Genomic DNA, 24,155 nt, shown 5'->3' on the forward strand with positions numbered 1-24,155 from the left:
AGACCCTAGATTGCATGAACTTTAAATAAATCATGAATTACACAATTTCATGGAATAAAGATGCATTTAATGCTTTAAAACAATTTAATAAAATACGAAAGAAATTTAATAACTTGCATGCATGTGGCTCACGCGGACCTTCAAATTTTTAGGACGTTACAATCTTCCCCCCTTAAATTGAATTTCGTCCCCGAAATTCGCTTATCCTTGATAGTCAAAAATAAAAAATAAAAAAATATATAGACTCTTAATTCTAATATCCCAATAACTCGCACTTCCTCTGCGCTACTCTGATAAAACAAGCGTTAATTTGTCCTTACGTCTCCTAAATCCTTAATAAATTTGCCTACCAAAATTCTCGTTTGCGAATCGCAACTTAAAACAACTTATGGTGACTTAGTTCTATTCTACTAATAGCTCGAATTTCAACTTTTTTCAAACTTCCCAGTATTAGAAATGGCAGTCCGAATTTTATTGCGTCTTACTTTTCTTATATTATACCCATAATGTTTATCAACCTATTACATTGTCATTTATGCTGTTCAACTAAAGAAATCTTAGTACCAAACTCTACTGATCAACTTCTATCATCGGTGATACACTTAAAAATTAAACCTTATGTCAACTCCGTAACAAAATTAGCCTAAGATTCTTGAATCGAATCTTTATCTTACGGCACCAAACTTACGCAACTTACTATTTACAAGTACATCCCAAATATTAAATTGTTGCAAATCTTAAATTCGAGTAACGTTAATCCATAAAACCCAAATATACACTATCGATCTTCTACCTAATTAATAAAACCTTTCTAGCATCAATCACATGCTTAAACTATTTTCTTCCCAATTACAATTTAGTTGATGCTTAAGACTCTTGGCTTTCCTCGTTGGAACGAATTTCGCATACTTACGTATCCTCAATATTTAATTACTTCTAGCGTATAAAACTTACTAAGTTATCCCATGTTAATGCTGAACTAATTATAATAAATAAACTTCACTTACAACCCATAAAATTCTAGAATATCTGTATCAAAATTTTAGATTTCTTACTCGCTGAGAATCGTAATATTCGTCCATTGGTAACCTATGCTGAACACAACTAATTCCCCTTTGTTTTCATTTCACCCAAAATTTCCGTATAAACACTTATCTCATAAACTTGAAATTCAAGCTTACTCAACCCAAGTAGTATTAGATAGAACAATTCCAACACATGTATTCACTCATTCCCAAGTTTCTTAATGATTTACCAAAAAAAATTATCAAGACAAGGTGTTTACCTAATTCTTACATGCGTTTATCAAGTAATCCTAACCATCCATCATACTCAACTTTCTAGAAAAACTTAACCCCAACAAAGGTATAAATTTAACTCTTAAGATCTTAAGTTCCCAAAATTTTGTTAACTCAATGTCTACTCTTATAACTTAACTAACTTATCAACTTCACCTTAAATTGTCATCACTTTAATTTCTTAATTTGCCACAACATAACACTTATATTTTCGAGCCCAAGATTGATTCATCATACAATTTCCTTGATTACCATTTCTTATAACATTATAACCCAAATATCTCAAGGTTCTAAATATCCCTTTAAATCTAAATCATAAAAATTCCGGTCATTTAAACCATTCGATTCTCACTTACTGCTAACTTAGTCCCCAAATTTAATAAAAATTACAAAATTAATTCTTACTTTCCTCGAATATTATTCAATTTGTCCTTAATTTTGAGGTCTAACAATTATCCATAAGTTCTTGCGTTCCTAATTCCACTTTATAGATTTCTCGTAACATAAAGTTCAATAATTTTAAGTTTATTAAACCAAAAATCAATTCTCATAACTTTGAAAAATTATTGATTTAACCCAAGTGTTCCTCCAAGTTCGAATTTAATCCTTAAAATTTCGGAATTTGCAATTTGGCCCTTAAAATTCTCGAAAATTACCATTTTGGCCCTACAACCCTACGAAATTTGCATTTCTAGTCCCCATAAAATTTTCCATCTTTGCCTCATTAAACCTTTAAATTCTCGAAACTCAGAATTAAATCCCAAACTTTAAATTCGAAATTAGTCCCTTAGAATTTCATTTTTGCACTTAGGTCCTCAAATAATTGGTTATTACAATTTGATCCTTAACATTATCAATTCATACAATTCAATCCTTAAATCTAGCTAGGTAGAGCATGCATCCTAAATAAATTTTACGTTTTAAACTTCCAAAGATTGTCGTAGTCTCGAATCATTAACCCTTACATGGAATCCTAAAAATTAACTCAACTAGCAACCACGAACCGTCAATAATTTCTTAGAAAATCTACAAGTCCCAAAAGCATTCATAATTGTCAAGTTTAACTTATGACCCACAAGTAGAACATCAGTACTACTAACCAAAAATTAATATAGACAAATCATTTCTAACCTCTCCTAATTCCCAATAGCAAAAATCTTATTCATGTCAAATTCCACCACAAAGCCAGCATGCAAGAAAATCATATAATTTCTCAACTCATGTCGTAATATGCATAAAAATTTTGAAACATATAATCTCAAAACATAACGACAGATAAACATGTACTGTAAAGCATATATCATGTAAACATGCAGGTGATAGCATTAAAAACATTTAAAACATTTAAATCATAAAGGCTTACAGACTTGAGGCTTGAAGACTGAGCGGCAGAAGCTGACGGTGGCACAACCCTATACAGGACTCTTGCTCTGATACCAACTGAAACGTCTACTCGTTTTAAAAGTGCGGAAATATTTTTTTTTTGCTTGCAATTATAAAATTGCATTTAAAATAATCGTATCTATTTACCAACAAGAATGACGCAGTTTAAAAAAATACTAACGTCATCCAAAATCAACATAAACGTAAACGTATAAAAATTCTTAAAATCATCAACGTATAAAAATGTTCATATCATCTCATATCTCATAAATCATAAAGCGGAAAACATGTGGTCCTCGGGACGTGTCACTGCACCAGGTTTGCCTACTCAGAATTCAGCACCTCCTGTCTCCTACCCAAAATGCTCACCTGCATCACACACGCCTAGTGAGTCTAATGACTCAACACACCTGTACCAGTAATAACAAGTACATATACGTAGCACACAGCAGTGAAAAATAGCATAATCAAAATACGTTTCATGAGCTTAAAAACATGACCATAAGCGTGTCGTGTAAAATCGTAACGTGTCAAAACATGTCTCATCATGTTATCATATCATATGCGTAACTGTGACATGTCAAAACATGGTAATAGCATGTATCATCGTATCAGCATATACGTGTTAAAATCTTAATTTGAATTCCGTTCATTAGCTGTGACTTTCGTATCATCATGTCATCATGTCAGTCGATGGATCCATCTACGTGTAACCGTGGTACCCGGCGGCGGGGGACATCAGCGACACTCTCACCCGTCAACTGAGCCCGAGCCTATCATGTCATCATATCATGTCAATGGAAATACGATCGTCGGGCTCCCTCTAGGGCTTTCTCCCGTAAACGAGCTCCCTCTGGGGCCTTTTCCCTCACGATATCTCCAATCATATCATCGTGTCATCGTGTTAGTCACAACTAAATCACTTCCTTCAAAACAAGTCATCATATTCATCACTTAATAAAAGTATGCATATACATAATTTTTCTTTTAAACCAAGCATGCACCGTATTTATCATAATTTCGTAAAAATCATAAACGTGATGCATGAACATTTAAAAATATCATAATTTGTGCTCAGGGCGCTGCCAGGACCAAAACCTCACCCCGGATGCAAAATGACCATTTTGCCCCTATCAACCCAAAAATTATCGTTTCATCCCTGGACCTCTAAAATTGACCCGAAGCTTACGGAACTCCTTAAAATATCCCAAAACATAATTAAAAGTATTCCTAGATGTAAACTCGAGCTCATAATACAACTTAACCGATTCGTTTCAAAACTTGGACCGGGGTCCCGGTTTTAACCCGAATTGAACCGAAACTAAACCAAATTTTCCCAAACTTAACCCATCCTTAAAACACACTCTAACAGCCCCTAATCTCCCCAAAATCAGCCCCTTAACCCACGGCTAAACCTGCTGTATTAAATGGTTTTCTCGGCCACCCTTCCTTTGAGCAATCACCAACCTACTCATGGCCCAACCCCTCACACATCGGTCCTCCCCTACAGCACCACCTGTCCAGCCCTCAAGACACACTATTAGAACCTTAGTGACTCATCTAAACTAAACCAAACTCAAAGAAAATAAAACGGCTGCACACTAAACGTAGGACCCGATCGCCCCTCTTGCTCCAAACTCTCGGCTCTCCACTCGTACACGTCCAGCCGATTTCTAAACCCCATGCCAGCGACTTGACACCACCAGCAACCTCTAGATACTCAAGAACCGCGGCCCCTCGCACCAGGAAATCAGTAGAAAGAAAGAAAACGTGAGAAAGAAAATGAAACATGCAAGTTTTCATGTAAAGTTCCTTCAAAGATATTAGCATGACATAGATCATAAGCTTTTCATAAAATACTGAAATTTACAGCGAATATATGGCGTGTATGAAGCAGAAATAAATGATACATGCGTGCCTTATGATGCGTGGAAGAACAAGAATGACTCGAGGGAGCCGGAGATTTTTTTCTTTGCAACAAGAAGCCAAAAACGTGGCCTTCAGCTGGTGCTTTCTCTGAAACCGAAGGGGAGGAAATTTTGAGTGGAGGTGTCGGCTGCTGAGAGGTGCAAAGTGGCTAGGTTTAGGATTAAGGGTGCATTATATAACAATTAAATGACTAATTAACCTATTAATGGGCCCTAATATTATTTTAAAGATTTAAAACCGATATTTAAGCTCAACAAGTCTAAAAGTAGGCCCATTAAATCCCAACGCACTCCTGAAAAATATTTCGTGTTGAAAAGATTTTGAAAATATTAACCGAACTATTAAAAAGTCCCCCGATTCGATAAATTTTGCGTACTGTAAAAACTAAAACACTGCGGTTAAAAATACCCAAATAAAATCCCATTTTTGAAAAATACACTTAAAATGTTTTAAAATTAATATATAAAACAAATCGTGTAATAAAATAATTTTCCTGAGAAATCTCCGGACTCTGATCCTCGATCGAACGTGAAATGCACCTATAAACCCTAATGCATGAACTTTTAAAATTTCATGAATGAATTATACATAAAATGCACAAAATAATTAAACACATAATTTAAAATAAGACCCTAGATTGCATGAACTTTAAATAAATCATGAATTACACAATTTCATGGAATAAAGATGCATTTAATGCTTTAAAACAATTTAATAAAATACGAAAGAAATTTAATAACTTGCATGCATGTGGCTCACGCGGACCTTCAAATTTTTAGGACGTTACAGGTGAGCCATCGAGTTTCCACGAGGCTACTCAAAGCTCGGATGTATCCCTGTGTATGATAGCAATGCAAGAAGAGTTGGAGGCATTAGACATGAATAAAACTTGGGATCTTGTTACACTACCACGAGGAAGGAAAGCCATTGGAAACAGATGGGTCTATAAGATCAAGCGTGATGGCAATAACCAAGTAGAGCGGTATCGTGCTAGATTGGTGGTAAAAGGGTATGCTCAGAAAGAAGGCATTGACTTCAATTAGATATTTTCTCCTGTGGTTCGGCTTACAACAGTCAGAGTGGTGCTGGCATTGTGTGCAGTGTTTGACCTACATCTAGAACAGCTAGATGTGAAAACGGCGTTTCTTTATGGAGATCTTGAAGAAGAAATCTATATGCTCCAGCCAGAAGGTTTTGCGGAAAAAGGCAAAGAGAACTTGGTTTGCAGGTTGAACAAATCTCTGTACGGTCTCAAACAGGCGCCGAGGTGTTGGTACAAGAGATTTGATTCCTATATCATGAGCCTTGGATACAACAGACTGAGTGCAGACCCTTGTACATATTTCAAGAGGTCTGGTGATGATTATATTATTTTGCTGTTGTATGTGGACGACATGTTGGTGGCAGGCCCCAACAAAGATCAAGTCCAAGGATTGAAGGCACAGTTGGCTAGAGAATTTGATATGAAGGACTTGGGACCAGCAAACAAGATTCTAGGGATGCAAGTTCACCGAGACAGAAGTAACAGAAAGATTTGGCTTTCCCAGAAAAATTATTTGAAGAAAGTCTTGCAACGCTTCAACATGCAAGATAGTAAGCCAATATCGACCCCTCTTCCTGTTAACTTCAAGTTATCCTCCGAGATGTGTCCTAGCAGTGAAGCAGAGAGGATGGAGATGTCTCGAGTACCGTATGCATCAGCAGTGGGAAGTTTGATGTTCGCCATGATCTGTACAAGACCAGACATTGCTCAAGCAGTGGGAGCAGTTAGTCGGTATATGGCGAATCCTGGACGAGAGCATTGGAGCACTGTTAAGAGGATCCTTAGATACATTAAGGGTACCTCGAATGCTGCATTATGTTATGGAGGATCGGATTTTACACTCAGGGGCTTTGTCGATTCAGATTATGCAGGAGATCCTGATAAGAGGAAATCTACCACTGGTTATGTGTTTACACTTGCAGGGGGAGCAGTAAGCTGGGTTTCAAAATTGCAGACAGTTGTGGCGTTATCTACAACAGAGGCAGAATACATGGCAGCTACTCAAGCTTGCAAGGAGGCAATATGGATTAAAAGGTTATTGGAGGAGATCGGGCACAAACAAGATAATGTTCCTTTGTTTTGCGACAGTCAGAGTGCCTTGCACATCGCAAGGAATCCAGCCTTTCATTTCAGGACGAAACACATTGGAGTACAATTTCACTTTGTGCGGGAAGTAGTAGAAGAAGGAAGTATGGATATGCAGAAGATCCATACGAAGGACAACATAGCTGATTTTCTGACCAAGCCAGTGAACACTGATAAGTTTGAGTGGTGTAGATCCTCAAGTGGTCTAGCCGAAACGTAAGCAGCAGGGAATGGCAAGATTGAAAGGGTGTGTGGAGATGTGTTTGATTTTCAATCAAATCTCCAAGTGGGAGAAATGTCGGCAATCATTTAAGTTGGGGGGACCAATTAAAAGAATGAAAAAAAAAACGTGGGTGATGCAGAAGGAAATTTCGTTTTGTTTTCAGAAGACGCGTTTTTAACGCGTCTTCACACTGACAGAAGGCTCTATAAATAGAGCTCCCCCCTTCATTCTGAAATCATCCCTTCTTCGATTTTTCTCTCATCTTATAAGCATTTGAGTGGTTAGTTCTATAATATTTGTGAGGTGTTTTGTTCTCCTGTATTAAGAGAGTGTGTGTTCTCTTTGGAAACACAGTGAGTGAGTTGTACACCACAAAATATTATAGTGGAATTCTTTTCATCTTGTCCGTGGTTTTTACCCTAATAATTTTTAGGGGTTTTCCACGTAAATCTCGGTGTCCAATTTATTCTTTATTTTCGGGTTTTATTATCTCAAATTCTGCACGTGGGACCAACAGATTGGAGCTCCGTGCAGTAGAAGGGTGCTAATTTGTCGGTTTTTAACAGTGGTGGAACAATGAGAAGACCACCAGATCTAAGGTGGTTGTCATTGACATGCAAAACATACATTGAGTTCAATATATCGATTGAGGTCTTACTACAGTATCAGAGGATGAATAAAATAGATTTATTGAATATAATCGAAGAAAAGATGGTCACTCTTTTATTTGTATTACTTAGGGCCTAATGCAGGACCGGCTCCTCTTCGTCGCCAAGACTGCAGCCACTGGTGGCTGACTGGTGTTCTCGTCTCTTGGAATGAACTTTTCTATGCACTCTTCCTTAAAAGACACATTTCTCATGGAAAAAATTTGACAAGTCGTCCTAATTCTTAGGAATGTCTTAAGAATTCTTATATCAGGAATAATATTGCAAAAGCTGCTGCATCTGGAAATACTAGCATACTTCGTATTTTCTTGAATACATATACATAAATCTATAAAAATATTATTGAGTTTATATAAATCGATTAATACATTAACGCATTTTCTAGTAGTAAGAGTCACAAAAATTCGTTTTTTAACAGATATATATATATATATATATATATATATATACATCAAGAAATGTAGTCATACTTTGCATTCGAATTTGGTGCTCGAAAAATCTGCCAACTCCCCAAGTTCTTCCACTTTTTTGGCTAATATTTCGACCCTTTCGACAATTTGCATCAACAAGAAATTAAAGCTGGCAATAGCAAGATTTTCATCTGAAGTAAGGGTTCCACCAATCTTGGAAGAGGGATATTGTGGGGTAAATTGTAGTTTCAGAGATTGCAGATTTGGAGATAGCAGATTCTTGGCTTGGCACCGATCCATTTTCTTAGTGCTTTCTCCAAGTTCTTTCAATATAAATACGATGGATATCATCAAAATTTCACAAGGTTCCTTCATTTTTTGCCTTTGCATTGATGTTGGCTGATTTGGAAATACCAAATAGATTTTGTAAATTAGGAAAAGAATATTAAATTATTTATTACATATATTTAGTAATAAAAAAAAATTGAAAGTACCTGCTTCGGGGATTGAATACATTGTTGCAAAGAGAGAACCAGAACACCGAGATCTCTTAGATACTCTCCGATTTCCAAGTATTTAGTCCATGGATAATTTAATCCAAATTTCCCATGCCAAGGCTCCCATTTGGCAAAATTTGCCTACATGTTAGAAAATAAAATTAGTGTACAACTATATTGAATATTATTAGTCGTTAAAAGAACATACATAATAATTCGAGTTCAAGCTCGAGTTCAACATATCATTAGATTCTCTTCATAAAAATGTGAAATATGGGAAAAATCAGATAAGTAATTTCAGAGTGTGATGTGAAGTCCGTACCAATGCTTCATCGTTGGACTTGGAGTTCAAAACTGCCTTGCAAGCTTGGATGTAAGCGCCGCCGATTTCTTGTTTGTTTTCCTTCTCACTTGTAATTGTGAAATATTCATCCAAACATCCTACGTACACCAATATTATTACAAAATTTAATTTCATACAAATCATCCTTCGTACCATAAATATATATGTTTTTTGTAATATGCCATTTACCACACAATTAACTATATAAGCATATAATAGAGTTTGGATTGACTATTTTCTTAGAGCTCAAAACTTGGATTCTACTAAACTTGCCTTGGATACTTGTTGAAAGTTTGTTAAACCTTGACGCCATTGAGTAATGTAATTCATCACTCGCCCAGATGGGAAATATAAACAAACTGATGAACATGCATATAGCGAAACCCATGCCGATTGTAGCCAGTCGATCACGGGCCAGCTCCACCACCTTCTCCGCCCGGATCCCGGAAACCACCACCAAGTTGAAAGTGAGGATGAAAATCATGGCTCCGTAGTCATATCTTCTCTTGATTCTTGGGATTGTTCTACAATATGTAGCACCAGCCGCTGACCACACGTTATACACGTTGTTATTAATCGAGAAAGATGGATAGATAATATATAAATATATATATATATTATCAAAGCCGTATATTTGTTCTCTTACCAAAGATAAAAATTGAAAGGCCGACAGTGACATGATTGCCAATCCCTCCAATTTCATCAGCCAAGATAGCAGCCAAACAGCCCAATCCACCACCTAATACAGTTCCAATCCCACGATTAATCCCTTTGCCTAACGTAGCGCCTGCAATTCATGTAAATTATATCTCAAACACGCACCAAATATAATTGGGCAATGCAGTTAATCTGCATGTCCCTAAAAAAATATCTATGTTATTGGAAATTTCTTTTGTAATGATAATTAAAAAAAACAAACAAACAAACAAACCCGTGTAAAATTCGAAGACGACAACCACCGTCATAATAGCCCACATAGCATTTTCTCCCACTTGCTTGAATAGAGGATTAAGCAAATACAAAAGAGAAACCAAAACCAATGCCAACGCAACTTTTATGCTATGGATAACTCTTTTAGTTTTCATTTCCTCAAGAAATGAGGAAACAAATGAAAGAAATACATTCTTGTTTTCTCCCTTTACAATGCCTATCATTTTTTAAATTTTTTTTTTTTGTTCTTTGAATGCATTGGAGAACTTGAGTGTGATATTGCCATTGTATTTATAGCTTGAGATGGGATAACTAGTGGTTGGTCAAGTGGAGAGTCACTTCCATTGGTTTGGTCAAATATTATTCGACAAACAAATTTACTTTTGGATTCTAGAAAATTTTATTTTAATTAAATTCAAAACACTTTTGAGTATACATGTCATTTTAATACATTTTTCTTGTTAGGCCCGTCGTGTGGTGAGGATAATACATTTTTTTTGCTTACAGAAACTTCTCGCGGGTCAGTTTTGTTTGACATATATTCTATTTCAGTCACTCATGAAAAAAATATAATATTTTTTAAAAAAATATTAATAGATTCGTGATATCGTCTCATAAAAAAAACAACTTATTAAAAAAATATTAATAGATTCGTGATATCGTCTCATAAAAAAAAACTTATTATTTTTTTAACACAGTAGAGGATCCAAATCCGTTGATGTGCTTGATATTATAAAATCTTGTTGTTATGACAATTACCAAAAAGGCATAACATTGTAAAATCGATAAATATGGTTATTTTTAAGATGTACATAGACAAAAACTTGTGTGAGACGGTCTCATGGGTCGTATTTTGTGAGAGATATCTCTTATTTGGGTCATCCATGAAAAAATATTATTTTTTATGCTAAAAGTAATACTTTTTATTGTGAATATCGGTAGGATTGACCCGTCTCACAAATAAATATTCGTGAAACCGTCTCACAAGAGACCTACTCATGTGCATATTATATTAAAAATAATAATGAATATTATTATTGACTGTTAATCAATTTATATAATATATGTAGACGAGAGTTTATAAGCGCTGTTAAATATCTTTTCTAAATTTTAAAAAACTTCGAATAATAAATTGTTTAAAAGAGATTATAAACTATGTCAAACAGATTAAAAAAAATTTCTCGAATAGTTAGATGGCTCGAATAAATGAGACGCCGGCAAGTTAGAGTTTATCTTTTGTGAGACGATCTCACGAATCTTTATTTATGAGACGGTCCAATCCTATCGATATTCACAATAAAAAGTAAAACTCTTAGCATAAAAATTTATACTTTTTCATAGATGACCCAAGTAAGAGATCCGTTTCACAAAATACGACTCGTGCGATGATTTCACACAAATTTTTGTGGGCAAGTTATGTGACATAGTATAATCAAACCCTCACCTCATGAAAAAAGTAAGCATCACAAAAGGCCAGTTGTTATTTGTTTCACATACGAATATTTCAAAAAAGTAAATATATAAAATTGAAAATATATGATATGTCCATTTAGAAAAGGGATGGCTAATGGAAGACAGACAAATTCAACGTTTAGAAAAGACGTCCTAAGCTTGTTAATTAAATATTTAGCCTCTTCTCCGCACACGTGAATTCATTGTTTTTTTTTTTCTTTTTGTAAATATAGGGAACTAGATATTATATTAAAGTTATAAGCTTAAAATTAATTTTTAAAACAAAAAAATTTCAGGTGAGACTGTATCACATATCAATTAGTGAGAAATATATCTAATCCGACCTAATTTATGAAACAAATATATTTCATAAAAAACCCATGTTTAATCATATCCACATAGTATATTATAATACGGCAAAAACTTGTGTGATACGGTCTCACAGGTCGTATTTTTTGAGACAGATCTTTTATTTGGGTCATCCATGAAAAATTATTATTTTTTATGCTAAGAGTATTATTTTTAATTGTGAATATCGGTAGGATTGACCATCTAACAGATAAAGATTCGTGAGACCGTGTGACAAGAGACATACTCTTATGATACACGGGAAGCCTAAAATACTATTAAATTAAAATGCAAGAGACAAGGATGGATGAGTGGAGAATAACGTTAATCTTATTTATGCCTGCCAATACAACCTATATCGCCTACGCCACTTGCGCGTAAATCAAAATTTAGGTCGGACAATATCATATTATATTAAGGACTTCCGCTCAAGGTTTTTCACATTTTTTATTCACATAAATTTAACGTGATGAATGAAACAAAAAAAAAAAAAAAAAAATCTGTTTTTACCTGACTCGCTGTTCCCTGCTACATCACGCTGGTAAACATAACACTAGTCAACCTATATTTTAATTTTTAGTAGTCTCAGACGAATCAACCACTTATATATTTATAATAATAATTAATATTTAAAACATAAAAAGTAAACGACGCAAATAAAATATAAAAGTATCATAAAATTGACTCGTGAGACCGTCTCACGAAAGTCGATCAAGAGACTTTAGTGATCATATAGATAAGATTACGATTTGTTTGAACGAACCATGTATCAAAAAAAAAAAAAAAAAAACTCAATCCAAACGCAATCTTATTTGATATTATAACTCCTCCACCCACCCTTCTCCACATGCATTAGATTTTGGGTGCTTTCGCTATTGCTCATCTGGAGTGTCTCCTAAAATGTGTGGTAAAAAAATTGTACTGAGATTTACGTTTGTGTATTTTGTCAGTTTGTAATCAAACCATCGGGAGAATTGTCTAATTTGGTGGCCACTCCTTGGGTTGCTTTTGGCATAAATTTTTAATTTATATATTGTAGGAAGGAAGAATATTGTTCTTACTGATCCACTAGTAAATTTCTTGAAATTGGAGGGTTCGCTGATGTTGATTGAAACCAGAATTATAAGTGGAAAATTTTTTTTTTTTAAAAAAAATTATTTACCAAAAAGATTACACAATTTAATTAGCTTAATTTATGAAATACAAAAGGTTTTATATTATATATCATGCCTTGGGATAAGAATTTTATTATATAAAATTTATTAAATATTAATTTTCTTGACATAAAACAAATAATATTAAGCTTAGTTAAATTTCAAGAATAATTATTTTGTCATCACTGTTAGTCATTGAATCAAGCAACTTTAGAGTTTTGAGACCGATTATCAACTTTTATGTTAAGTGCTCTTTTATTTATTTATTTACGATATATTTTTTTACAAAATAATTATATATTGTTATTAAAAAAATGAAATTCGTGGAGAATATGCGGTTGTGTGTCAGTATCCAATTTCGTACGTGAAAGGGGGCCCTCCAAGGAAAGCGGGATACCATTGCTTTTCCGTAGCACGGAAATTTTCTTTTTATTAATCAATGGTTTATATCACGATGCCAACCTCGTCCATATTAAATTTTAATATGAAATATTATTTTACTTATTAAATCTATATTATTTTATAATTATATTATAATTAAGATTAGATATTTAAAGTAACTAACTTTAATTTCGTGATATAAAAACCAAACATACACATGTCAAATTAGAAAATTTCTCTATTTTTATTTAATAAAAAATATTATACGAATCTATTTTTAGTAAATTTGTTAGTCTATAATCACATTTCCACGTGTTTTAAATTACTAAGATATTAATTTACCTTTATTTAGAATTTTAATTATATGATCATATTATGATCCTAACGTATATTTTTTTATTATGAAAGCCGTAAATTTAAAAGTAACACAAAAAAATAATCACCAAAATTGTATATTACAATAATATACATATATATATATATATATACACACACGTACACGGTCGCATGTCAAGGGATCCTAGTCATAATAATATTTCATGTCTTTTTTTTCAAAACTATATTTTTTATTTTGTTATCCTTATTGTTTTTAAAAATAAAAATATATATTCTTACAGATAATATATATTTTTGGGAAAGAAAAATGTATGTTTGATAAACTAAAAATAGCTAATACAGAACTCATACTCCACTAAATAATATGTATGAATTCCAATAAATTTCTTAAATGTATCTTTTTTTTATTCCTTTTATTGTTTTTTTAAAACAATCCATAACCCTTTTCGAAACAATTTTTAAAAATATTTGTTTGCTAAAAAATACTATTTTGGTTAATAAAATTTATATAAAAAAACATTTAAAATACCTGAAACAAAAAAATATGACTTATAGTCTTCGATTTTAAACTATTTAAAAAAATTATAATTAAATTAATTAATTATTATTATTAGTCTAAGCTCAAATTTATTTCAATTTTTTAAAGAAAACATCTTCAGAAAATTAAATGCTCTGATTTAACATGCTTTTGTCCTCAAACTAGTCCTTTGCATTCTTTTTAAGAAATGATATTTTGAACTAGTGCTCGGCAGAACTACGACTTAAAAAAAGTATGCAGTGGATCACCTTTCCAAGTTCTTTAAGATATAAATTTATAATCACAGGAAATGTTCTATAATGGATCTGTAAATAAATTTAAAGCTTTTATTCTTTCTTTTTTTTCCCCAAAAAATAAATATATAAAGCGTAAAAAATAATCGAAATAAATGTGTGCTTTAGGAGAGTGATATTCTTGTATATATTGAGATGCCATAATTAAAATAATATTGAATTGTAAGGAGTAGTGGATGGTGGAGACTCCACGTTTTAAATCACCATTCCAATATACTATTGGTTAAATGATGTAATTCAATTAGGTTTGTGCCAAAAAGTGAGAGTTGGGACATTCTAAATGTTATTTGACATGAATAGTTTAATGGATTACATGCATAGAATCACCTATGACATAGAGTGTTGGGAGAGAATTGACATTTGTTGGGTCCAATAATATCTTTGCTGGAAGTAATTTAACATATGGCAACTTAAATATTAGAATTTCACCGTTGCTATTAATTATAATTTCTGATAAAACGACGAACACTCGATCATATAACATTAAAATTACGGGTGTTTATTTCTAACATGAAATTATTATTATTTATATATTTGTGGCAACTCATAAACTTCTTGTTGGAATATATTTTTTACCATATGTTTTGGTAGTAACAAATAATATCATCGAGCTGTTTTAGGGTCAAACTGTCATTTCTATATATTTAAAGGTTTCTAGTTTCCGGTCAAATCGAGCCGCTCAACATTATATCAGAAGCTCAAGTTACAGACATTTTCAGAAGACCATTTGTCTTTTAACGAGACCGAGTTATATTAGCGAAGTGAACAAATCTAAACCATTCAAGTCTAACTGCACTACAATCGGTCAGACTTTAGTAGATCGAGGTGGATACTCCAACTCAAGTTGTTCGATGTTATCAGTTAAAATATCATTGCACAATATCCTACCAACTCCCGATTGACAAAAAAGTTTCCTAAAATGTCAAAAAATCAATAAAATTTTTAGAAGCTAAAAGAGATAAATGTGCAAAAATCAAAGAAGCATTAAATGAACATTTACTGCAGCATACGTGACAAGCTCATTCCGCCAGGAGTTAATACAGATGATCATTAAAAAAAATTTCGACCTTTGGAGCTTTTTCAAGTATATATATATAGACTCAGACTTAATATTAACATGATTTAAAGCTTTTAAAAGTCTGCAAATATTCAAGATCTCGAGCACTCATAATCGTTCAAATATCAAGCTGCTCACTTAGCAGACGCCTGTCTGTCCATATCAGATTTTCAAGGATCAATTTGTGCTGCCTTAACCAATTCTAGCCTTTCAAAACTATCTGTTGGAAGTTATTGTTTTTGTGAACCAGAAGTTCTTAAACAACAAGAAATTATTGAGTGATCACTTAGATTTTCAAATTAGACATTGATAAGTACTAATCAAAGGGGTTTTTTTTTTGTTTTTTTGTTTTTACAAGAGTGTACTAATCGTCCTCTTAAAGGATTAATTCCTAAATGGAAGAAGGATTGTCGGAGAAATGAAAATCTCCGAATATCCACAAAATTTTGTCTCATTTACGTACACACTTTATCTTGTCTGCTTGCTTATTTCTAGCCGCCTTGTTAATTGTTGTTTACATTGAATATATACAATATCACTCGTCTAGCCAGACTGTTTTCGTACTTATTTATTTTCAATAGTCCAGCTCAGTCTAGCCGTTCAAAAATGGGTTTTATTAGCTAAACACTGGAGCTCAGTTTTGCAAAAAAAAAAAAAAATTTAAAAAATTTATTCATCCCTTCTAAACTTTATTCCAATCCCAACGCTTTCCTTGGAACATTGTGGCATTTCATAGGAGAAGTGAAGAATCGGGAAGTGATTATAAGTTGGACAAATAAAAATTCGGTAGTCGGTCGAGATTTATGTATAGTTTTCCACAAGTTTAAGTCAGTTCTTATCGTTTCCTAGGACTAGCTCAGATTTTACTATCTTGTAGTGTATGTCGACATCGCCACTAATTGGTAGAGAAAAATTCAATAAGAAGTTTGTCGAGCTCTTTTTAATTAATCAGTTCATTTTTTAAGCTTATAAAAAAATTAATAGAGAAACTGAATTGAAGTAAGCACACAGAGATTAAATGACAACAGAAATATATAATGGACATAACGAACAAATATAGTAAACGAAGTATATAAAATTCAAATCAAAATTGTGTTTAAGTAGTAGCGGTTCGGATAAGAGCGCTATATATATTGTTGCTATTATTATTATTAAACGAAGTATATAAAATTCAAATCAAAATCCTTTGGGACCAACATGGAGACAACTTCTATACGTTCCAAGTTTTGGATGCACAAGAAAATGGACAAAATTGTGGCAAATGACTGACAAATCATTCCAATCAAACAAAAAATACCTTAATTTTTTCTTCCAATACCATATCATAGAGGCTGCTTCCCAAATTATCTTATCAACAAAGTTCATACTGATGCATATACTGTTTTACCTTTTGGTTTTTGCTTTCAGCTAAAGAACCGAAGGAGATTGTTATATTTGAATCTCGACTACTTTTTGTTTTCAAGCATATGTATCTCGTTTCAATCTAATACTGGGAATTAGGAATCAAAATGTTCCATTTAATGAGTCAATTAATTGATCACAATATAAATTGACTATCATGTCTCATCGCGTGTTTTCAAAAATTATCATATATTCATTGACATAAATTATTATAAAATCCATAAATTTGAAAGTTTTTTTTTTTTTTTTTTTAAAAAAAAACTGTTTAGAATGTAGAGGAACAATTTAATAGATTTATTCACCTATGACTATTATGTCTCGTGTAGGGGTGTGCAATCGGTCTATTCGGTTACCGACCGAACCAAATAAACCTATAACCGATTTTATTTACAAATAATCAAACCGATCGAAATATTCATAGAAATAGAATTAACCGAACTGATTTTCAAAACGACCGAAATAACCGATATTTTTTTAAAAAAATTGCGAATTTTAATACAAAAAGAAAACATTGCAAAGCTCGTAAATAACAAGAAACATTGAACGAAAAATATCAATAATAAATAGAAATATTGAATGTAAAATCATTGAATGAATGAACTTATTTTTAATGTATGAAAAATTGGGCTTCCTTCTAATGTATTTTTAATGCCCATATACAATTTAAATTAATATATATACTAAATCGGTTAATTCGATTTACCTGAATTTTTCAAATTAAAACCGAAACCAAACCGAATTAATCGATTGTTAAAAATTTCAAAACCGAACTTCCGAATTAATCGAACCGAATTAATTTGAAAATTCGGTTTGGTCAGTTATTTCAGTTTAACTGAAATTTTGCACATCCTAATCTCGTCAACTGCCAAGAGGCACTAATATAAATAAAAGAAATAAATTATATTTAATGTTTATCATGTAATGGAACAATACACAAAAAAAACGAATTATTCTATGTTATTTGATATCCTAACATAATTAAAAATGTTGTAATTCAGAATAAACAAGAACCAACACATTCGTACTTTAAGAAAATATGAATTTAATTGATTTTATAATTTCATTATATCATTATCACATCATTTGAATGATATTACAGAGCTGTAACAATGTTTCCCATAAAAAATATTACCTAAATAAATTTATCAAAAAAAAAATATATATATATATTTTTGTATTTAGCTTAAGTTGGGATTGATAGCAAACCATCAAGCAAGGGCTTAATAATAAACAGAAATATTCAGAACAAAAGAATACTATGTGACAGTGTGCGGATTGTTTCTTTACTCGAATCTGAAAAAGACGTATGAGATTCACATATACTATGATTTTTAGTTGCATCGGTGGTGTTTTTAGAAGAGAATCGGACTTCACTTAAAAATCATTTTATTGGTCAAATTGATTGGACTAATTCACAATCTTTTTTTTAAAAAAATTTTGGTTATATATATTAACTATGTTCTAAAAATCCCTACCTAAGACGTAGGTGGCCTTATGCCTACTGTTTTTTAGAACATTATAGATATTAAGCCTAAACATCTGATTCTTGTGGTTCATTTAAATATTTTTTTAACACTTCTTTTGTATCAGATTCAAACTCAAATAAAGATGCCACCAACTAAATAAACAAATGAAACAATGATAATTAGCAAACCAAAAAACAAGCAATAAAAATTACAAAATAAAGTTAGTTGTAACCTGGATCTTATTTCTCATCATTCTTTTATGTACACTGCCTTAGCCAATGCTCTTCCAAATCCAAACTCTTTGTTGATATATTTCAACAACTCCACATTTACTACCTCGCTTGGCTATCAATATCTCGAGAAAGAATGATTTGACACAAGTGAAAAGTCCATTCGCGTCCACTTCTTCACTTCTTATGCTCCGGTCGTTTAAAGAGTAATAAGGGTTCAAGTGGAAGGTGGCCAAATGTAGTGGACTATCAAGTCGATTACGATTTTTCTCATCAATAATATCAATAATCGGACGATAGTGGAGTGCTTTTTTTTTTTTGAAAAAAAAATCACTTTAATCTCATCTATCGCTCTAATTAATTCACTATACACAAAAACCATAGATGGTTTCTTTTCCCCATCAACATGACGAATTACCTTAGCTAAAGAGCAAGAACCTTCAAGCAAAAACTTACTCCATCCCAAAAAGAGACACTCGAAGAGGTATTATATGTCGTTTTTCCCTTTTACACTCTTTGAATGTTTGCAACATTTCATTCTTCACTAGAAACCATAGCTTTCAATTCATTTTTCTTCTCTATCAAGCTTTGTAAAGTTAAAAAAGTGGATACAAATCTTGTTATTCTCAACCTCTCAGTGTCGGTTTTTTTTTTTTTTTGTGAACTTCCTCATCATTGAAAATGTCTTGTTATGTGCATAAATAAAGATGGTGAAGCATTTCATCTTCTCAATCACCTCTTTGAATTTAGGTTGGTTCCCAATTCCTTGAAGCATAAGATTCACGGTGTGAGTTGCACATGAAATCCAAAATATATGTGGCCTCTTCTCCTTCAACAAATCTTTCGCCGCCATATTATTCGAAGCATTGTTCGTTACCACTGGAACTACATTTCGTGGCCCAACTTCTTCGGTGCAGTTGTCCACATATTCAAATATATAATTCTCGGTGTATGCTTAATCTAATGCTTCCCTAGAAGAAAAGAAAGTTTTGTATTCCTTACAATTGATACACAAATTCATAATACTTATTCTTTTCTAGTCGATCCAACCATCGCTCAAAATTGAGCAAACATTAAAAGCTAGTTCTTCTTCTTTCTTTTTTAATAGACTTTTAGTTCTTTCTACCTCTTCTTTCAGTAAAGGATCTCTTAATAGTTATTGAGTTGGAGGACAATAACTCGGTCCAAACTGACAAATCACTTCCACAAACCTCTTGAAGCTATCATCGTCAATGTCATGAAAAAGAATACCAGAATCATACACCCATCGAGTAAATAGGTTTCTTCTTTTCTCTAGACTCCATTTGTCTTCCTAATATTCATCAAGAACAACTTCTTCTCTCACCCCCACTTCATTTGTATTCCTTTGTTTCTTTTTTGTTCTTGTTTCTTCAATTACATTCTTTCACTTCACTTTATCATTGTCCGATGAATTCTTATACAGGGCAACATTTCCCTTGATGGGCAATATGTTGTTTCAACCGATAAATTCCACCGGTGGTAATTTTTCCACACAACTTACATTTCAACTTATTCAAAATTTTAGGATCACCGAGTCCGCAAATTCCCATCCTACATCTTTCGAATTACGCTTCAAAGAGTTATCTCCCTCTGTCTTCGAGATTGAATTAGTTGCATCAAAAGACATATTACCCTCCATTTTTCTTCAGAAATACTGATGTTAGTTCTAAAAGCCTCGGAATATCCTTTTCTTCCTTTTCCAATAGATTAGACAAAAAAAAAGCTGAAAAATTTTGATTATGAATCAAACAAAGTTACATTTTATGTGTAATAACCATACCCAACAATGTTAACATCATATTTAGAGTTTATTTCATTATAAGTTTGGCTAGATAACCTTGGTGTTATCAAATTCTCACGGTACACAGCCGACGACAGACAAATTTCGAGAAACAAATACTGAATTACCAAAGTAATGTAATCAACTACATTATCAAATCTGAAACAAAAAATAAACACACAATGCAGCAACTACCAAAAGAAAAAACAAAAAAAAATATTAAGTAAAAGACAAAAAGAATCACAAACTAAAATAAAGAGCTTCAAAAATGGCTCAAGTACACAACCAACCTATCATTACAATAGATCATGTTACTATTGATATTATATAATAGCAAAAACTCCACAAATGAACATAAAGGAGATTCGAGTAATCAAGTTCACAACTTGCCAAATTCTAAACAACGAGTAAAAAGACACTTCACCAAAAAAAAATTGAAGACGGATTCAGAATGTAAAGTGGAGGAAAATAAAAAAACAAAGTAAAAATTTCATTATCACAAAACAAACCTCACTAAATCGATCAAGCCGAAATAAACCTCAAACATCCACAAGGAAAATTTTGGCCAACAAAATCACTCTCATTCTTTGGGCAGATTTTCTCTAAAATATCAAAAGACTCAAAACAAAATTAATGAGCAATAAAATTTAAAAACCTAACACACAGCTCACCACTGGAGGACTTGACTGGCAGGAGTGAGAGCGGTCGACGGCGATGTGAGACGTGGCGGCCGATAGCAAGAAGCCCATCGATTTTTCTTGCAGCTTCTTGTTTCTCTGTGCTGCTTTTGTTCTCACTTCTACTCTGTTTAGTATTTAAGTTTTAAACATTAAAGTGAGGGAATATTTTAATTTTATTATTTTGAACCGGTCGATTAATTTAACTTAGCTTAGCGAAAAGTTAGAAAGATGGACGATTTCAAAAAAAACAATGAATATATTAGCGCTGTTGTGAAAAAGTAAAAATTTATGGTAAAAAGTAAAAATCTCAAAATCTCAAAATTTACCAAACTACACACTTTATAATATTTTTCTCTCTACTCAATTGTGATTTTCTTCACAAATGAGATATCTATTTATAGGAAATCTTTACAAATAATCCAAAAATAAAATACATCATTACCTACATCATCACACACTAATTTTCAATATTTACAACTCTTATTTTCAACATTCAAATATTCAACATTCAAATATTCAATACACACATTTTAAATATATTTTTCAACACTCCCCCTTGTGATGATGATCATAATGATTGTCTTCATTACGTGTTTTTATACTGCCTCGTTAAAAACCTTACTTGGAAAAACCCATTGGGATAAAAACCATAGTAAGGGAAAAAGAGTGCAGTCACGTAAACTCTCCCTGATGTTGACATGAACAATTCTTCACAAATTTCGTAGATTGCGCATCCCAATATTATATATGTGTTTTCTGAATATTGACGTAGGAAGTGCCTTTGTGAAGAGATCTGATGAGTTTTCACTTGATTGAATGTGACGAACATCAATACATCTATTCTTCTCAAGCTCCTTGGTGAATGCGAAGAACTTAGGAGGAATATGTTTAGTTCTGTCGCTTTTTATGTATCCTTCTTTCATTTGAGCAACACATGCAGCATTATCTTCATATAGTATCACAGGCTTCTCATCAGATGATAATCCGCATGAAATTTGGATATGTTGGGTCATTGATTTTAACCACACACATTCACGACTTGCTTCATGTAGTGCAATAATCTCGGCATGATTTGATGAAGTTGTTACGAGCGTTTGTTTCTGAGAACGCCAAGATATTGCAGTGCCTCCACGAGTAAATACATATCCAGTTTGGGAACGTGCCTTGTGTGGATCAGATAAGTATCCAGCATCAGCATAACCAATTATACTTGGATTAGCATCTTTTGAATACAAAAGTCCCAAGTCTGTCGTTCCTCGTAGATAACGGAATATATGTTTAATTCCGTTCCAGTGTCTCTTTGTTGGATATGTGCTAAATCTTGCCAACAGATTCACGGCAAAAGATATATCAGGCCTTGTACAATTTGTAAGGTACATAAGGGCACCGATGGCACTTAGATATGGTACTTCTGGACCAAGAATATCTTCATCATCTTCACATGGACGGAATGGATCATTTTCTATGTTTAATGATCTAACAACCATTGGAGTACTTAAAGGATTTGCTTTATCCATATTAAAACGTTTAAGGATCTTTTCTGTATAATTTGTCTGGTGAACAAACATTCAACATTCTTTTTGTTCAATTTGTAAACCCAGACAATACTTGGTTTTTCCAAGATCCTTCATTTCAAATTCTTCCTTCAAGTATGACACAACTTCTTGAATTTCCTTATTCGTTCCAATGATGTTTAAATCATCAACATATACAGCAATAATTACGCATCCGGATGTTGTTTTCTTAATGAAAACACAAGGGCATATTGAATTATTTACATATCCCTTTTTCATCAAGTGATCACTTAGTCGATTATACCACATTCGACCTGATTGCTTTAACCCATATAATGATCTTTGTAATTTCACAGAATAACATTCCCTGGGTTTTGAACTTTGTGCTTCAGGCATCTTAAATCCTTCAGGGATTTTCATATATATATTACTATCAAGTGATCCATATAAGTAAGCTGTAACAACATCCATAAGACACATTTCTAAATTTTCAGATACCGCCAAGCTAATCAAATACCGAAACGTAATTGCATCCATCACAGGAGACTACGTTTCTTCATAATCAATTCCAGGCCTTTGAGAAAAACTTTGTGCAACAAGTCGAGCTTTATATCTTACTATTTTATTTTTCTCATTTCGCTTTCGAATAAAAACCCATTTGTATCCAACAGGTTTTACACCTTCAGGTGTAAGGACTATAGGTCGAAAAACATTACGTTTATTTAGCGAATTTAATTCAACCTGGATGGCATCTTTCCATTTTATCCAATCCTGCCGATTTTTACATTCACCAAAAGATTTTGGTTCATGATCTTCGTTATCATTTATGATGTCGATTGCCACATATAAGAAAATATATCATCAATTTCATCTATATCTTTTCTGTTCCATATTTTTCCTGTATTAATATAATTGATAGAGATTTCATGATTCTCGTCAGTTTGTGGTTCTGACAGAACATTTTCATCATCATGTGTTTCTTCAGGAATACCATTCTCTATTTTGTGATCATCATGTGTTTCTTCAGAAACGTCATTCTTTATTTTGTGATCATCGTGTTTCTCTATGAATTTTCTTTTTCGAGGATTTTTATCTTTGGAACCGACTGACCTTCCACGCTTCAGGCGTTTAATGACATCATGAGTATCTTCCATTTGTTTCTTTGGAATTTCAATTCGAGCAGGGGCATTTGCAGCATGTATATATGATTTAGTTACCCCTTTTGTGTCTGCAAATGCATCTGGTATTTGATTTGCTATTCTTTGCAAGTGTACAATTTGTTGTACATCTTTTTCACATTGTTTTGTTCTTGGATCCAGATGTAACAATGATGATACATACCATGTAATTTCCTTTTCGGTATGTTTCTGTTCTCCCCCTAACATTGGGAAGATTTCCTCATTAAAATGACAATCAGCAAAACGTGCTGTGAACACGTCGCCTGTCTGAGGTTCAAGATATCGAATGATTGATGGACTATCATAACCGATATAAATTCCAACCTTTATTTGAGGTCTCATTTTCTTTCGTTGCGGTGGTGCAATAGGCACATACACCATACATCCAAAAATTCTCAGATGAGAAATGTCTGGTTCTTTACCAAATGCAAGCTGCAATGGGGAGTATTTATGATATGCACTTGGTCTGATGCGAATTAATGAAGCAGCGTGTAAAATTGCATGTCCCCATATAGAA

General features: G+C 32.8%; 1 protein-coding gene and 2 long non-coding RNA genes across 4 annotated transcripts; 1 reads left to right on the forward strand and 2 right to left on the reverse strand.

Annotated features, from left to right (window-relative positions):
- Positions 1-2,990: 2,990 nt before the first annotated feature.
- Positions 2,991-10,054, reverse strand: LOC142543706 (aluminum-activated malate transporter 2-like). Of its 2 annotated transcripts, none has more exons than XM_075651111.1 (7): positions 9,811-10,054; positions 9,526-9,666; positions 9,153-9,425; positions 8,859-8,977; positions 8,534-8,677; positions 8,100-8,438; positions 2,991-3,050 (listed from the first exon to the last, which is right to left on the reverse strand). In XM_075651111.1, the coding sequence occupies exons 1-7, from the start codon at positions 10,031-10,033 to the stop codon at positions 3,006-3,008; spliced, it is 1,284 nt and encodes a 427-aa protein (XP_075507226.1). In that variant the 5' UTR covers positions 10,034-10,054; the 3' UTR covers positions 2,991-3,005. The 2 variants fall into 2 exon arrangements, with proteins under 2 accessions (XP_075507226.1, XP_075507225.1); XM_075651110.1 differs by lacking the exon at positions 2,991-3,050 and adding an exon at positions 7,618-7,796.
- An 8,335-nt stretch (positions 10,055-18,389) lies between these two features.
- Positions 18,390-19,536, forward strand: LOC142543707 (uncharacterized). Its single transcript, XR_012819814.1, has 2 exons — positions 18,390-18,538; positions 19,071-19,536. It is a non-coding gene; the product is annotated as an uncharacterized LOC142543707 (long non-coding RNA).
- On the reverse strand, positions 19,152-21,140 carry LOC142543708 (uncharacterized). The gene is made up of 2 exons (XR_012819815.1): positions 20,281-21,140; positions 19,152-19,873 (listed from the first exon to the last, which is right to left on the reverse strand). It is a non-coding gene; the product is annotated as an uncharacterized LOC142543708 (long non-coding RNA).
- Between the last annotated feature and the right edge of the window lie 3,015 nt (positions 21,141-24,155).

The sequence above is a fragment of the Primulina tabacum genome, chromosome 4 (assembly GCF_025594145.1).
Source record: "Primulina tabacum isolate GXHZ01 chromosome 4, ASM2559414v2, whole genome shotgun sequence".
NCBI lineage: Eukaryota > Viridiplantae > Streptophyta > Magnoliopsida > Lamiales > Gesneriaceae > Primulina > Primulina tabacum.

Excerpts from the sequence above, each read along its gene's own strand:
- LOC142543706 (XM_075651110.1), bottom strand. The coding sequence starts at position 10,033 with ATGATAGGCATTGTAAAGGGAGAAAACAAGAATGTATTTCTTTCATTT. Across the intron at positions 9,426-9,525 it reads CCTTTCAATTTTTATCTTTG|CGGCTGGTGCTACATATTGT; the intron begins GTAAGAGAACAA and ends ACGTGTGGTCAG. Across the intron at positions 8,439-8,533 it reads GTATTCAATCCCCGAAGCAG|CCAACATCAATGCAAAGGCA; the intron begins GTACTTTCAATT and ends TTTCCAAATCAG.